Here is a 14,828-nt window from a genome sequence, read left to right as displayed (position 1 = left end):
ATTTTCCAGGGTCCCTCTAGGGAAAAGAGGAGCCCCAGGTTAGAGAGGCACTGGTGAGGAGCAGAAGCAACGGTTCTGAGAGCAGCATCCTTTGCCAAATGCCCGCAGCTCTCGCTAAGCTTATCTTTCTCAGGGCTGCATTTGCTCAGCCCCACTGTCAAGGAGATCAAATTTGGGACCATCGAACGAGAGTCCCAGCCCTGGGATCTGCCCCGAGTATGGACCTGGCCAGTTGGCGCCGGTTCAGAGGCGCCGGATTCCGCTCTAGTGAGCGCTTCCCTACTTTTTTTTGGAACTTTGAGCGCAGGCAAGAAAAAGAATGGAAAAAACGAGAACTCCCGAGGCTTCCTCTGGTCTGGTCATAGCTTCCCCAACTGGGCCATGCCCGGATCGCGGGCGTTAGGCCGCGATGATGGGTCCTCTCCCGACAGCGCGCACCGCCCTCCCGCCCGGGGCTGCGAGACCAGGCGGGGGTGTCCATGGCCACTGCGTCAGCCTAGTGGAGGCACCCTTTTCTCTGAACCTGTGCGGGTCTACGGTACAGCAGGGGCTACAGGCCACGCGGACGCCGCGCCCTAGGCGCGCCCTCAGCACCCGGCCCGCGGCCCCGCCCCCGGCGGCGGAATCAGGAAGCGGTGACGTGGGACTGCGCTGACTGGCTGCGGGCCTCCGGGATCGCCGCCGCCAGCAAATTAAGGCGCAGGGCAGCAAGCGCCAGCGCTCAGTGTCAGTGGCTCCGCGCCGCGCTCCCCTCGCTCGCGCCCTAGCAGCCGCGCTCGGCTGGTGGCTACCTTAGCCTGAGACATCCCGGCTGTCCCCAGCCCCAGAGGGAGGAAGGACACGGAGGGAATGCTCCGGGACCCCAGGACTTTGTGCAGTTGATGCTTGTTTCCGCCTTTGGGCTGTGCAGACTGTCGTCCTGCCGAGCGCCCCGGGGCGTGCGCACCCGCTGTAGTGCTGGGTGGGCCCTCTCCTCTCCGGCTGCCCTCGAAGTCTCTGCGGCTCCGGGGCTTTGCGGTGGGGGATAGAGGCCAGTGTGCAGCTCTGGAGAGATTGGAGCTGACACTTCTGGAGTCCCTGGCCCCGCTGTAACTGGTCTCGGAAACTTTGCGCTGTGTTTCGGGTCTTTGTCTCCCTTGGGGAATCTGGACGGCAGTTCGGACGACCCAGTCCCTGGCCAGGACCGCGTGCTGGGGACCATGGAGTTCACGGCATCGCCCAAGCCCCAACTCTCCTCCCGGGCCAACGCCTTCTCCATTGCCGCACTCATGTCGAGCGGCGGCTCTAAGGAGAAGGAGGCGACGGAGAACACAATCAAACCCCTGGGTAAGTTGGGCTACCCGGCTGTCCGCCGAGGACTTGGGGTGCTGCGCATCCGTCTCTGCCCCTGTCCCCTGGCTGCAGGCGGCTCGCAGCAGCGTCTGATGCTCAAATCGTGAGCCATACATCGCGGGTGGGAGATTTTTTTCTTTTGGGTCCAGGTTTTCTTTGGAGGCTCCAGTCTGTTGAATGCTATGGGTGTGCATCTTATATCTGGGCCCGTCGGGCTCCCCAGTTTCTAGAATCCATATATCAGATCGGACATATGGCATGTGTGTATGTTTGTTGGCATAAAAACATTCAAGGAAAAATAATAATAAAACTGCTTTTAAGGCTCAACAGGAGTTACTGTGCATGTAACACCTGCTTGTGCGTTTGAAACCAGGGAGACGCTAAACGACTTCATAAGAAACCAGTTTAATTTTGGTCTTCCTCTGACTTGAATAGACAAAACAAAGCAAGCTCTTTGAAACCACTGTAAAGCAGAAAAAGCCAGTTCTCCCTGCACGAACCATTTTATTCACTGAAGCTCTATACTTATCACCAAGACATCATTTTATAACTCGTCATTTTCAGTTGAGGTTGGCAAAAACACTAACCAGTAACCATTTCTCACATTTCTCTACTTTTAGTTATATTGTTTGTTTAACAACCTTTACCATTTATAGAAGACACTAGGTTAGGAGTAAAGGGAGAATAGGAATTATGTTCTTCTTAACACTAGTGAATTACATGGAAGAGAACCAGCCCAAGGTAAATATTTAAAAATCTCTTTACAACTCAGAGAAAAAAAAAGCATTCTCATCATTGCCTCATGGATCCTCAGGAAATAATTATTACACAGCCTGATCATCTGGTATCCCTACAATGTGAAAATCAGATAGCAAACTTAGTTTTTCTTTTTTAATCCTCCCCAATTTTTCTTTTCTTCTCTCTGCCCTTCCCAATACTTTAACATATCACATCCAAAATAATGATAACATGAAGAAAAGGAAGTATTCGAGATCAAAAATAAGGTGCTTGGGCATAAAGAGAGAAGTAAAATTCCTGTAGCTACTTGAAACCAAGGAAAAAGAAACTAGTAGATTTCTAGAAAACAGAATGTCAAAAAAATAAAAGTAAAAAATCTGTCTTCCAAGTTTTCACTCCCTTCCCCTGGTTCTTCCCACTGAGCTCCCATCTAAATATAAACCTGCCAAAGAATGGAGACAATCAATCAAACAAACTCCAATTGTTCAGAAAAATATAACTAACAATTTCAAAGTTATATTGTGCGACTTCTCAACATTATGCATTGCTGTTTAGGGGCCCCTGAATACTTTGTAAATATCTCAGTTTGTTACATAGCAGGAAAAGAGGATTTCAGGTGACAATTCCTGACAGAAGTGTAGACAGCAAATTGGGAAACATGCCAGGCCCAGCTGCACTGTCATTTCAACATTACTTCCTTCTCTCTCTATTTTTCTGAGAAAAACCACCTTATATCGAAGTTTGTGACTCTTGAACTTTAAAGCCATGCCCAGCTGACAACTCCAACGCCACCCCCATGCCCACACACACGTAGGCACTAGTCTATAAAATGCGTATCCCTCTCCTGGCTTTTGAGATGGGCTCTGAAAGAACTGGTGTTCTTGTTCCTTACACTGGCCAGTTCCACAGAGGTGACTGCAAGCCAAGGACTCCAGCAAGAAAAACACCGAAAAGTTCTGTTAAGAGAGAATGTGGGACTTTTGTTGAAGCAAACTATAGAGGGGGGAGGGGGATTCCAGTGTGTCCCAGGATTGCCCATTTAAACATGCAAAGTCTATTTAAAAGAACAGCTTCAGTCCGCTGAATCATTTCTATTTCGTTTTCTTCCTTTCCTACTTCCCATCCTGAAGCATTGGTCAGTCTGTGGCTTAGGGAGTTTGCCTCTTTCAGTTGTCAGCAAAAAAAAAAAAAAAAAAAAAAAAATCGTTAAGACTACTTCTTCATTCTCTCCGAAGACATTATGTGAATGTGTTTCTGAAAATATTAGTAGAAAATAAGATTTTGTTATGGTATGGTTTCCTTTCTTTAATCTGAAAAAATTCAGGATGGCAGTTAATTTGATTATTCTTAAGTTAAAACATTTTCATTGGTTGGATTATCATTGCATGAGAAGTAAAAGTAAAACCATTCTGTTTCCTGTTTTCTTCATGCAAAGATGTGTAGGAAATAAAACACCTTATGATCTGTGCGTGTCCCATATGCCCACACACATCATATACATGCACATACATACATTTAGAACTGGCTTTGATTTCTTGAGGACTCTTAAGAGATCAACTTCACATTGCAAATTCAAGTAGTTTCTTTTTTAAGGGATGGAAGATAATTGGGACAATTACAAAAGTCTCCCTGTATTCCATCAAAGTGACTGGTGTAGTCCGAGGCCCTTATCAGCTGTGGGGGAGAATGTTTGGTTCACAGGCAGCAGTATTCCAGCCTGGTGGTGGATGGCGGAGCATTCTTCTCACTTTAATACACTGCTGGCTTGGGTTTGAGGTGGTTTTCCTCACTTCTAGGACCTTTTTGGGAGACAGAAAAATTTTATACATCACCCCTCAAGTAATTCTTCTAAGCCTCTTCTGAAAATGGCCCACAGAACCTGCTCCTGTGATTTAGCAAGCTGTACGCTAACATCTTTCGTAAGATCTCGGGCTGGGAGGAATATTACAAAAATGTTCTAACTCTCATCATAAAGCTTACAAAACTGAAAGTCAGGCACAGAGGTGAAGTGACTAAACATTCCCCATTTTTCTTTCACCCTCCTATCCTCCTTTCCTTTTCTCTTATGGAGAGAGGGCTCCAGGAAGGAAGGGAAAGTTCCTCTCCAAGTGAGGAAGGTGCTGATCTCTTTGCTCCTTTGGTCTCTCCATGGAGAAAAATTTCTCCTGGTTGTCAAAGAGGCAGGACTGGCATCAGTTCCATGAGCTACAAAGTTCAGAATTTGGGAGAGATGACAATAGGAATATTTGCTTTGCATCCTTCATGCTCATCACCTTTCCCTCATGATCATCACCTTTCCCTTCTTCCTCTCTTACATTTTTGTTTCCCAAAGTCGGTTGCATACTGGTGGAGACAAGTAGTCATTCTAGAACTCACCAATTTGGTCAGGAAACACTGGGCATGCTACTCTGTGGGAATCCCAGGTAATTTTATACAGTATACAGTGATAGGTCATTCCTAGAGCCCTGCTTGGAGTTTCTGAGCTTAACTTTTCCTGAGTCAAATCCAAGTGACCATTTTGGTTATGCTGTTCTTTCCAGATCGTTCCTTGTTGAACAGTGTCAGCTGTCATTCACAATTCTCTTTGCCTCCAGAGCAATTTGTGGAGAAGTCGTCCTGTGCCCAGCCTCTGGGTGAGCTGACCAGCCTGGATGCTCATGGGGAGTTTGGTGGAGGCGGTGGCAGCAGCCCGTCTTCCTCCTCTCTGTGCACTGAGCCGCTGATCCCCACCACCCCCATCATCCCCAGTGAGGAAATGGCCAAAATCGCTTGCAGCCTGGAAACCAAGGAGCTTTGGGACAAATTCCATGAGCTGGGCACCGAGATGATCATCACCAAGTCTGGCAGGTAGTTGGGACTTGGCGGTTGGGGGTAGAGAGTCAGGACACTCCCTGGGGAGCTGAGGGTGCTTCCAGGAACTGGATGAGAGCTGGCTGGTCGTGGAGCAGAGAGACAGCCGAGCTCCAGGGCAGCTTCTTTCCACCAGCTTGCATTAAGAGCTACAGGATGTCTAGTCATTTGCGTTCTCAGGATTTGGTCATGGGAAGTTCCACCCTGCCTTTGTTGAGAAGGGCACAGGGACCACGGAGGCACACTAAGCCTGAAGGGTGTGGTCTGCTTTCCCTGGAGCTGGAGAAGGTTTGGTGGGTGGAGGGTCGGGATCTGGAAGGAGGAGGAATTTGTGCCAGGGGTGCCTGGTGAGCTGCTGGGTGCTTCTAGATAGGTGAGTAGCTTCCCTTTTATCAGCCTCAATTTGCAAAAGCTGCCAGCTCCCATTAAAGACTGAAATTAAAACCTGGGCGGAAGAATGAAATTTGAAACGATAAAATTCCCTGTAGGAAGGAGCACTGCTCGGGGCCTCTTGGCGCCAGAGCCGGGCGAGCTTTGGCCAGGCAGGAAGCTGCAGGGCTGCAGGGAGGTTGGGATGGGGCAGGGGCGGGCAAAACTTGGTGGCTGTAGCTCTTGGGACTGCAGAAAATACCTGCAGGGTCTCTGAGAAATCCTTCCCAGAAACCTCGGCTTTTGGCTTTTGTTTTGCAAGAGCAGAGTTTTCTGGCTGGGATGCGGGTAAGTTGTGTGACTGGGCCAGCTCCAGGGACTTCGGTTCCTTGGACACTTAAAGTGCTTGATCGTTAAAATGAATAGGGTTTTCCCTAATCACAGACCTTCTGGTGTTAAAACATACCCCCATCTCCACCCACACCTTTTCACCTAGCAATTAACACTTGCAAAGGTGACTCTTAAAATTATCTAGGCTTGGAAGAAAACCCTGTCTCTGTATTCACTTCTCTGAGGCTGTAAACAAAACAAAAGAGGGGTTTGTGGACCGGATAGAAAGGGGAGTCAGACCCTTTCCCTCCCTCCCTTCCTCTCTTCCTAATTCAGGCCAGTTTATTAGGCAGCATAAACAGGGCCCATTCTCTGTCTCTCTCTGTCAGGAGGATGTTTCCGACCATCCGGGTGTCCTTTTCGGGGGTGGATCCTGAGGCCAAGTACATAGTCCTGATGGACATCGTCCCTGTGGACAACAAGAGGTACCGCTACGCCTACCACCGGTCCTCCTGGCTGGTGGCTGGCAAAGCCGACCCGCCGTTGCCAGCCAGGTTCGTGCCTCCGGATTTTTCACCGAGAAAATTGTTAACGCTTCTGTCAGAATGTTTCTGGCTTGTGTGAATTTTAAGCAAGTGTGTTTTTAAAGCAACGGGCTCTGGCAAGAGAGCATTCCAAGCCTGGACACTCCAGGATTGACTACACAAAATATGGGCTAGGCTCTGAGAAAGGTAGTTTGTGCATAGAGAAAACACTGTCTTTAAGTTTATGTTTCGTTAGGCAGCAATTCATTTCAAAGTTTTTCTTAAATTTCAGTTAGAAATGTGGACCCATTTTGTATAAATATAAATATAAATATAGACATCCTCTCTAATTGCTGCTTAAAACCAGAGTGAATAAACCTACTGATGAAATGGTTGTCCTAAAATTCTTTTTAGAAGAGTGTATGTTAGTAAAATGGTTGCTTATAGTATTTGTTAATCATATAGTTATAACTGCATATAATAAACACCATTTAGGTAAAATTCAGTTGTTTTTGACCAATAAAGGTTCAGAGATTTTTAAGTAAAAAAAAAAAAAAAGCTAAGTTTTATTTTCTCCCTTTATAATTTTAGCGGATGAATGCAATTCAATAACAGGTTCTTTTACATGAAACATTCCTCAGTTAACTTATTAGGGATCATGCATATTTACTCTTGTGAAATTCATTGCTAATACAGTTTTTCCAGGAGTACCATCCTTAAAAAAGCACATGCAAACCTTTACTGTTATTGTTTTAACCAAATGAGCATTCTAACAGGAAAACATACACTTGCTTATATGAAGAATAATAGATGAAGTTACAGGAATGTAACTGCCTACTTTAATACAAAACAAAACATATTTGCTGACTTTATATTTGGGATTTTAAAACCCAGCCTCATAACTTTTCTTTAATGACTAATTTTTGTTGTTTATGTTTAATGAGTAATTTTTGTTGTTTAATGACTTTTTGTGATTGATTGAAAGTTTATATCAGAGCTAAGAATTTATTTAAATGTACAGATTAGGAAACTGTTAAATTACGGCTGGTACTTTGTGTCTAGTCTGGAGTCATAGTCAAGACAGAGAATCAACAGACAATTACACATATGGTTCAGATAGAATATTCAGCTTAATTAGTAGTTTATTGTATTATTGAGCTTATCGTATGCTAAGTGCACTAGAAAAGAGATTAAAAGCAATCTCTCAGAGTTTTCCATTCTCGGAAGAGACTAGAAAGGGCGTCTTCCCAGCCCTTTCAAATCAGTATATTAAATAACTGTCAAGACTAAGAAAATCTAAAAAACAATTGCTGCTGGTTTTTTTTTTTTAGTTGAGTAAGATTCACCAGTTTATAATAGATATTAAAATTAATAAAATTAGCGTTCTTTTCTATTTACTATTAAATAGTTTACTATTATTCTTGAGCTTCCTTCCAAACTTTTCAATATCATTTTAAACCGGAGAGAGTATTTTAGCAGATTCCTAACCATTTTGTATAAGCAAACCCTCCTTTTTTTTTTTTTTTTTTTTTTTTGCCTTCCAGTCTTTCCTCTAAGAAGTTAATCACTCTTATTAAACATACATTTTCTTCCTATCTGAAGGTATGGGGAGCTGATGCAGGCCAGCAGGACTTTGGAAATATGACATGCCCTGTTTATGTTACTAATCTGCTCTGGTTGGAGAAGAAAAGTGTGTACCAATACACTATCTTAACTGAAGCATGTTTAAGCTATTGCTGGAATTTTAAGTCCCTGGGGGACTTGAGAGGAGGAGCTTCCTGTATATTTTTTTCATTCATCCTAGTTCAGCTTTTTTAGATTGATATTAAATAAAAATGTTTAGCTTATGGGATAAAAATATTATAGATAATTTAGCAACTATTTATTATTATTAAAATAAATAGTTTGCTATTTATCTGTCTCCATAAGAGAAAAGCAAAGAACTTGGGAGTTGATAATTTTTGTACTGATGACAAAAATTTCCCATGGTTTTAGGACTTTGAAGCGTTTTATTTCAGGCTGAAGTTCATTGGTCAGTCATTCCTAATCAGAAGAAATAATGCTTGACAGTATCACTTGATTGTAATAATAAGCAAGATATTACTTACAATCTAAAATAATGTTACATTTTCATATAGGACATCTCCTTTTCTTTAAAGTATATAATATTTAAATACATTAATATTTTATTAATAGCTATAACATGTGGTAAATGTGATCCTTAAAGAGGGAACATTTCATCAACTTTAGGACTTTAAATAATGTTGAATTTTTTTAGAGGGAGGAATGTGGTTCTGATCAGTAAAACAACTGCACCTATAAAGCTATAGTCTTGGAAGGATGGTACTTGAAAAGTGATTGTGTTATCAAAGAATAATTGAAAGGCAACTGTGAGCACTCCTCCTAAAAACAGTGGAATTAACAGGCAGGCAAATGCCTGAAGCCTTTACAGTTTCTCTGTAGGTCTGGTAAGAATCTTTGGTGCTGTCAACCTTTTTGTGCATTGCTCCTGGTGGACTTTGTGAGTTGAAGCATTTGTATAGAATTCTTCTATTCTTAGTCTTCTGTGTGACAAACCATGGCACAGATTTCTTGTTCTTTACATGAATAGTACAAAGAAGATTTTATGACTTCTATCCCTTGCTTTTGCCCTAGTAAAAATATTTATGTTTAATTGTAGTTATAAGGATCCTATATAAAATTTAGGTGTAAATAACCTGTTACGTGGATAAAGGAATTTGTCCTATAAAATCAAGGATTTTGCTTCCCCCTCATTAGTTCTGTAGTCTCTCTCTGACTTCAGAAAGACTTAAGTCAAGAAGATACCAGGATGGGGACTTACAAAGAGCTGCATTTAAGTCGATTATCACAGGTAGAAAAAGTGACCTGCATTTAACTGTGAGTGAGTAAAAGATTGCCTTGCATGTAGCAACTGATCAATAAATGATAAACAAATTTTTCCCATCCAAGTGAGAGCTTTTTTTGGCTTGCACTGTTTACAAATAAATAAATTGAATAATGTGAAGTGTGTCTAGCTTGTTTTAACTCTCATTCAGTGAGCACATAAACAGATAATGGTGAAAGTGGTAGTGTTTAATGTAACAGGAAGAACAGAATGCCAGCTGGTCTCTGGACTACTGGAAGTTCTCCATGTCCCTATATTAAAATTACTCCGTCTTGTATTTACTAAGAACACAAACTTTAAACCTTCAAGTTTAAATAAATAGATTCTCTAAAATTATTTTCTCGTTTAAATTATTTACGTTTTCATTGTTATTTAAGAGACGTTTATAATAGGAACTTATGCAATTAGTGTAAGCTAGTTTTTCTTTTGAAAGCACTTTCAAAAAGAAGATTTTGCGTTTGATCGAAGCAGACCAGTAGTGGACTAGATAGATGAACACACACACACACACACCCCTTTAAAAAATGGCTTGCTCAGCTTTTAATAGAAAATTTGTTAAGTATTATCTCATTTAGATAATTGGTACATGAAGAAATACATTAGACATTTTAGAGTTGTTTTGACATTGCAACAGTAATAAATTTGACATATATGGGGCGGTAAAATTTACCACTTATACATGGTTTATGTGTTCCCTTAGAATTAGAACATTTTATAACCCACAGAGACAGACTTTTTAAAAAAGTCTCAATAGTTTTCTCCTAACTTTCTTAGGCTCTATGTGCACCCAGATTCTCCTTTCACCGGGGAACAACTACTCAAACAGATGGTGTCTTTTGAAAAGGTGAAACTCACCAACAATGAACTGGATCAACATGGCCATGTAAGTACCGTGCCTTGGACTGTGCAGGTTCCCTGAGATGGAATGGACAAGTCACACAAAACTGTCTCTCTCTGAGTCCCTTCCTGCCTTCCCTCTCCCCTTCCCACCTTCTATCTCTGAGTCATTTTATGGGAACATTTATGTGTTCTTCAGGGGACTTTGACTGATTTTGTTAATAGGTCATTTACAGGGATGCTATGCCGTATGCCATTTCTATGCAAGAGGGTCAGGGATCTTCTGTCCCGTGGAACTCCTAGGCTTCTGAAATTGCTGTACCACCAGAGCCAAGTAAACTAAGGGAATATACATTTTTTGGAGGCTACTATAGCCTGTTGTTGGGTTAAGCATCTAATTTCTGTCAGCCGCATATCAGATAATAAAACCTAAAGAGAATAGGGCTAGGACCTCTGATGGGGGTTTCCCAAAGTGTGTTCTATAGAACATATAGATGAAATAACAAAAGGATTTTATGTCCAGATCAGTTTGGGAAAGTGCTGTTTACTCATTACGTAACCTTTTTTTTTTTTTTTTGGAGAGTTTCATGAATATTAAAGCATAAAGAAGCCCTGTAATTAAAAACAAAACGATTTTGTGTCAGTATAAAGTTTATGAATGTGGAAAAAAGAAAAATTAACTCTGTGTTCTTATCAGTAGTTTAATAGAACAAATAGTCATTGATGCAGGTCCTTACATATTTGATAAAATGCCTTTTTAAGGCACTGCTGGGATGTTACTTCATGCTCTTAAATAAAGATTCACATAAAAATTCTGTCTTAGATTTTATGCTAAGAGAACTTTAGATAAACTTCCATAATCTTTTCTTCTTTTAATAATTTTTAATTGATACATAATAATTGTACGTATTTATGGGGTACATGTGATATTTGAATACATATATACAATGTGTAAGGATCAAATCTGTGCAATTTAGAGGAAGTGTTTGAAGACCTTCTCAACAAAGATGGTCATAAGTAGATAATAAGAAAGTTCCAGGTTTGGTTTCAAATGGTTGGATTAGACCTGGAACCAAATAAATCACTTTAGGCGCTAGCACTACCCCTCTGCCCACAGGAGACCGTGTTTATTAAAACCAAGTCAGGGTAGCCACTTAACTCAGGACTCTGCTGGTGGTGCTGTTGGGATATTGGAAGTAGCTTAATATGCTTCTGTTTTTTTATGTGTTGAAAAAGAAAGTTGATCTTTATCTTTAAGGTTATTGGCATAATTTTCTTTTCTTTTTTTAAAATATGCTTCCACTTATAAATTTTTTTTTACAGGTTAAAATTTATGAAGTATGGAGTGATTTTTTGTAGGTCAGTGATCATTCTTAATGTCATTTATATTAAAATTTCTTGAACTTTAATGGAAATTTTTGCAGGGATAAATGAAATTCTTTTACGATTCTAGAATTTTCTATATATGAAATTTTTAGAGGAATTATTTGAGTCTTTCCAAAAATACTTGAGAGCCATTTTGAGATCAGTTGTCCATAATTGAAATGCTTTTCTTTTAGCATCAGCTTCATTGGGTAGTAATAGCTCTAAACTAGATTTCAGAAGCTCTAGGGTCTAGCCTGGATATACCAAGATTATACCTTAAAAAAACTGGTTAGTCTTAGGTGGTTGCTTATATGCATTTTAGCTTTAAAACTTTTATACTGGTCAGGCACGGTGGCTCACACTGTAATCCCAGCACTTCAGAGGTTGAACTGGGAAGATTGCTTGAACCGCGGAGTTTGAAACCAGCCAGAGCAATGTAGAGAGATCCTATCTCTATGAAAACGAAACAAAACAAAAAATTAGCTGGATGTGGTGGCATGCACTTCTAGTCCCAGCCACTTGGGTGGCTGAGGTGGGAGGATCACTTGGGCCTGGGAGGTCGAGGCTACAGCGAGTTGTGATTGTGCCACTGCAAGTCAGCCTGGGTGACAGAGCAAGACCCTGTCCCCCCAAAAAATTATATTTAATATAACGCTTTATCACCAGAATTAGTGTATTCTGAAAACTATTAATACAAGGAAAGATTTTTAGATCCTGTGTTGTTAAGCTAACTTCTTTGAATAGGTTCTGAAGAAGCCTCTCTTACAGATGCAGTTTCAGTTTCAGAAAAGGAAACTTTTTTATTCTCAAGAATTATTTCTTGAGTGAAGCAGAGTCTACATTTCTATTAGTGTTCCTTAGTCCTCAAGTCACAGGAGGGCTTGAGCAGAGAGTCAAGGAGCCCTGGGGTCTTAGAGGCTCAGTCTGGTGTCTGAGTCTGTCCAGTAACCTTCCCCAAAGGAAATTAACATTCAGGTGGTAGAACTGGGGAAAGAAGAAGCTTATTTAAAGCTTAGGGCATATTCCATTTTGGTATGTGTATGTATGGGTGACTGGGTATGATGTGAAAATTCTTCCTATCTTCTCAGTATATGAGAATATATGATGAATGTTAATTTTTTTCTTATTTTAGTGATAGGAGGAAAATATTTGGTTTTGTTACTTCAACTTTATTCAAGCATTTGGCTGAGGATCAATCGCTTGAAATCCTTGGAATAAATGCATTAGACAAAGAGATCATATTATCATTCAAAAACATTATTTTGATTCATTTAAAGATCTCCTTTGTTTCAGTTATTCCTGTTCCAGTTTGAGATCATAAAAAGGCAGCATGTTCAAAATTCAATCGCAGTTGAAACCCTGTAACTTTAGGTTGGCTTACACCTCAGCATAGAGAGCGAGCGATTATATATCAGTTATCCCACAGTGACTAGTATTCAACTCTGCTAAAGTCAATTGGCAGAAACACTCATGCCCCACACCCAGGTTAGCCAAGAAAGCCAGGGAGCCATCAGTTGCATGACTAGCAGCAGCAACCAGCAGAGTGCCATTGGTCCTGCCAGGCTGTTTATCGTGTGATGTCACCTGAGAGTTGCGCTCTCTGCTAGCTCCTTGGAGAGGAGGGCATACAATGTGAGCCCTCTCATCCCCAGAAAGACATACCCCCAACTTTTGCAGACTTAGATAGCTGTCTGAATGGCAGGAGGGAAGATGTGAGAAACCTTTTCTATCTGAAATTGAATTTTATTGCCCTGATTCATAATGGCTAGCTTTTATATTTTATTTAAAAGATATATGAAAAATACTATCTCTTGGCTGCCTTGTTAACGAGAGTGTGTTTATGATTTCTGAGTACTTGGCAAATTTTACTGGCTACAGAATGGAAGATGGCTATCATGATTCAAGTTTGGTTTAATAACTGGAAGTTAGAAATCAAGGAAGCTGTCATAAATACTCCTTCTATTACTAATAATAATACAATTCACATTTACTGAGCACTTCCTGTTTCCTGTGTGCCAGCCCTATGAGGTTAGTACTGTTTTTGCATGTGAGAAAACTAGGAACTGGGGAGATGAGATTACTTGGCTCAGGATTAAAGCACTAGAAACTGACAGATTCAAAATTTTAACCCAAGTCTGTCTAACACCACACTGCTTTTCTAAACTCTTTTATTTTTTTCTCCATAAATAATAGTCTGGCCTCTTAGAATATACGATTTCTTATTCTAGAAAATTTAGACTTGCATCCTTTGGTCTAACTTGACTAGCAAACCAAAAGTATTTAAAAGACTATTTTTAAAAATAGGTGAAACTTATCCTTCAGATGACCCCTCCCCCTACCATTTTAGAAAGGACACTTGAAACAACCTGTGTGGTTTGCAGTTGTTTTGGTAAAATGTGATTCACAACAATGACTCTGCAGGATCTTGTGAAAATGATTTGCCTTAAGGCTGGAAAGGGTAGATCCGTATCTTAAAATTGACTTTGAAATTGTAAACCATTTGGTTCGTTCTTGCCTCACTGTAATTTTGCCTGTTTAGCAGTATAAGTATGTAAAATTCAGTACTTGCCATCTTTTTGTTGTAGATAATTTTGAACTCAATGCATAAGTACCAGCCAAGGGTGCACATCATTAAGAAGAAAGACCACACAGCCTCATTGCTCAACCTGAAGTCTGAAGAATTTAGAACTTTCATCTTTCCAGAAACAGTTTTTACGGCAGTCACTGCCTACCAGAATCAACTGGTGAGTGTACAGTTCACAATTTAGTTCCTGCATAAGAGAAGGATTTAGGAGGTTCTTACATTTTCTTGGAGAGAAGAGATATCCCAGTACTCAAAATGGATGTTCACTTTGCAGAGAGCTATTGAGTTTCAGTGCTAGGACCTCTAAGAGTGTGTTGAATGACTGTGTATTACGCTATATTTTCTAGAATCTCTGTATTATGGGTGAGGTTTTTAACTGCCCACTTCCCCACCCACACTCATCCCAATCTGCTTTCTCACATTTTCTTCTCCAGAAAGTTACTTGCCTCTTTTTCCTCCTTCTGGTAACATGTATAACCATGTTCTTGTTGCTTCATAACGTTTAAAGGCTCAGTTTCTCTGCTGAATTAAACACACCTATTCTATCCAACTGCCCAAACTGCTGATACTTGAGATATTTTGTGAGGTTTATTCAGCTATAGTTTAGGGTGAGATAATTCTGGTAAAATGACTTTAAGTGTCTTTTTAGATAGTAAACTATAGTAGTACGTAACATCAAGATATCTGATTTATATTATTGAATTATATGCAAGGTGAGTATCCCTAATACAAAAACCCAAAATCTGAATGCTCCAAAATCTGAAACTTTTTGAGCATTGACATGGCACTCAAAGAAAATGCTCATTGGAGCATTTCAGATTTTAGATTTGTAGATTAAGGATGCTTAACCTGTAAGTATAATGCAAAATTCCCAAATCTGAGAAAATCTGAGATCCAAAATACTTTTGGTCCCAAGCATTTCAGATAAGGGGTACTCAACCTATATTTTTTACTCTCTGTTATACATCACATTTAAGATTAACGCATTTCTGGC

General features: G+C 40.7%; 1 protein-coding gene across 1 annotated transcript in view; it reads left to right on the top strand.

The window, feature by feature from the left end:
* The first annotated feature begins 677 nt into the window (after positions 1-677).
* Positions 678-14,828, top strand: part of TBX20 (T-box transcription factor 20) — a 55,106-nt gene continuing 40,955 nt past the window's right edge. Inside the window, exons 1-5 of the mRNA XM_003896110.4 lie at positions 678-1,326; positions 4,665-4,917; positions 6,009-6,173; positions 9,823-9,931; positions 13,836-13,994. Of these exons, the coding sequence (XP_003896159.1) occupies positions 1,200-1,326; positions 4,665-4,917; positions 6,009-6,173; positions 9,823-9,931; positions 13,836-13,994 (813 nt within the window). The 5' untranslated portion in view covers positions 678-1,199. The remainder of the gene's footprint in view (positions 1,327-4,664; positions 4,918-6,008; positions 6,174-9,822; positions 9,932-13,835; positions 13,995-14,828) is intronic.

The sequence above is a fragment of the Papio anubis genome, chromosome 4, assembly GCF_008728515.1.
Source record: "Papio anubis isolate 15944 chromosome 4, Panubis1.0, whole genome shotgun sequence".
Lineage (NCBI taxonomy): Eukaryota > Metazoa > Chordata > Mammalia > Primates > Cercopithecidae > Papio > Papio anubis.
The sequence above is the reverse complement of the archived record's forward strand: the minus strand, read 5'-3'. Positions and strand labels throughout refer to the sequence as shown.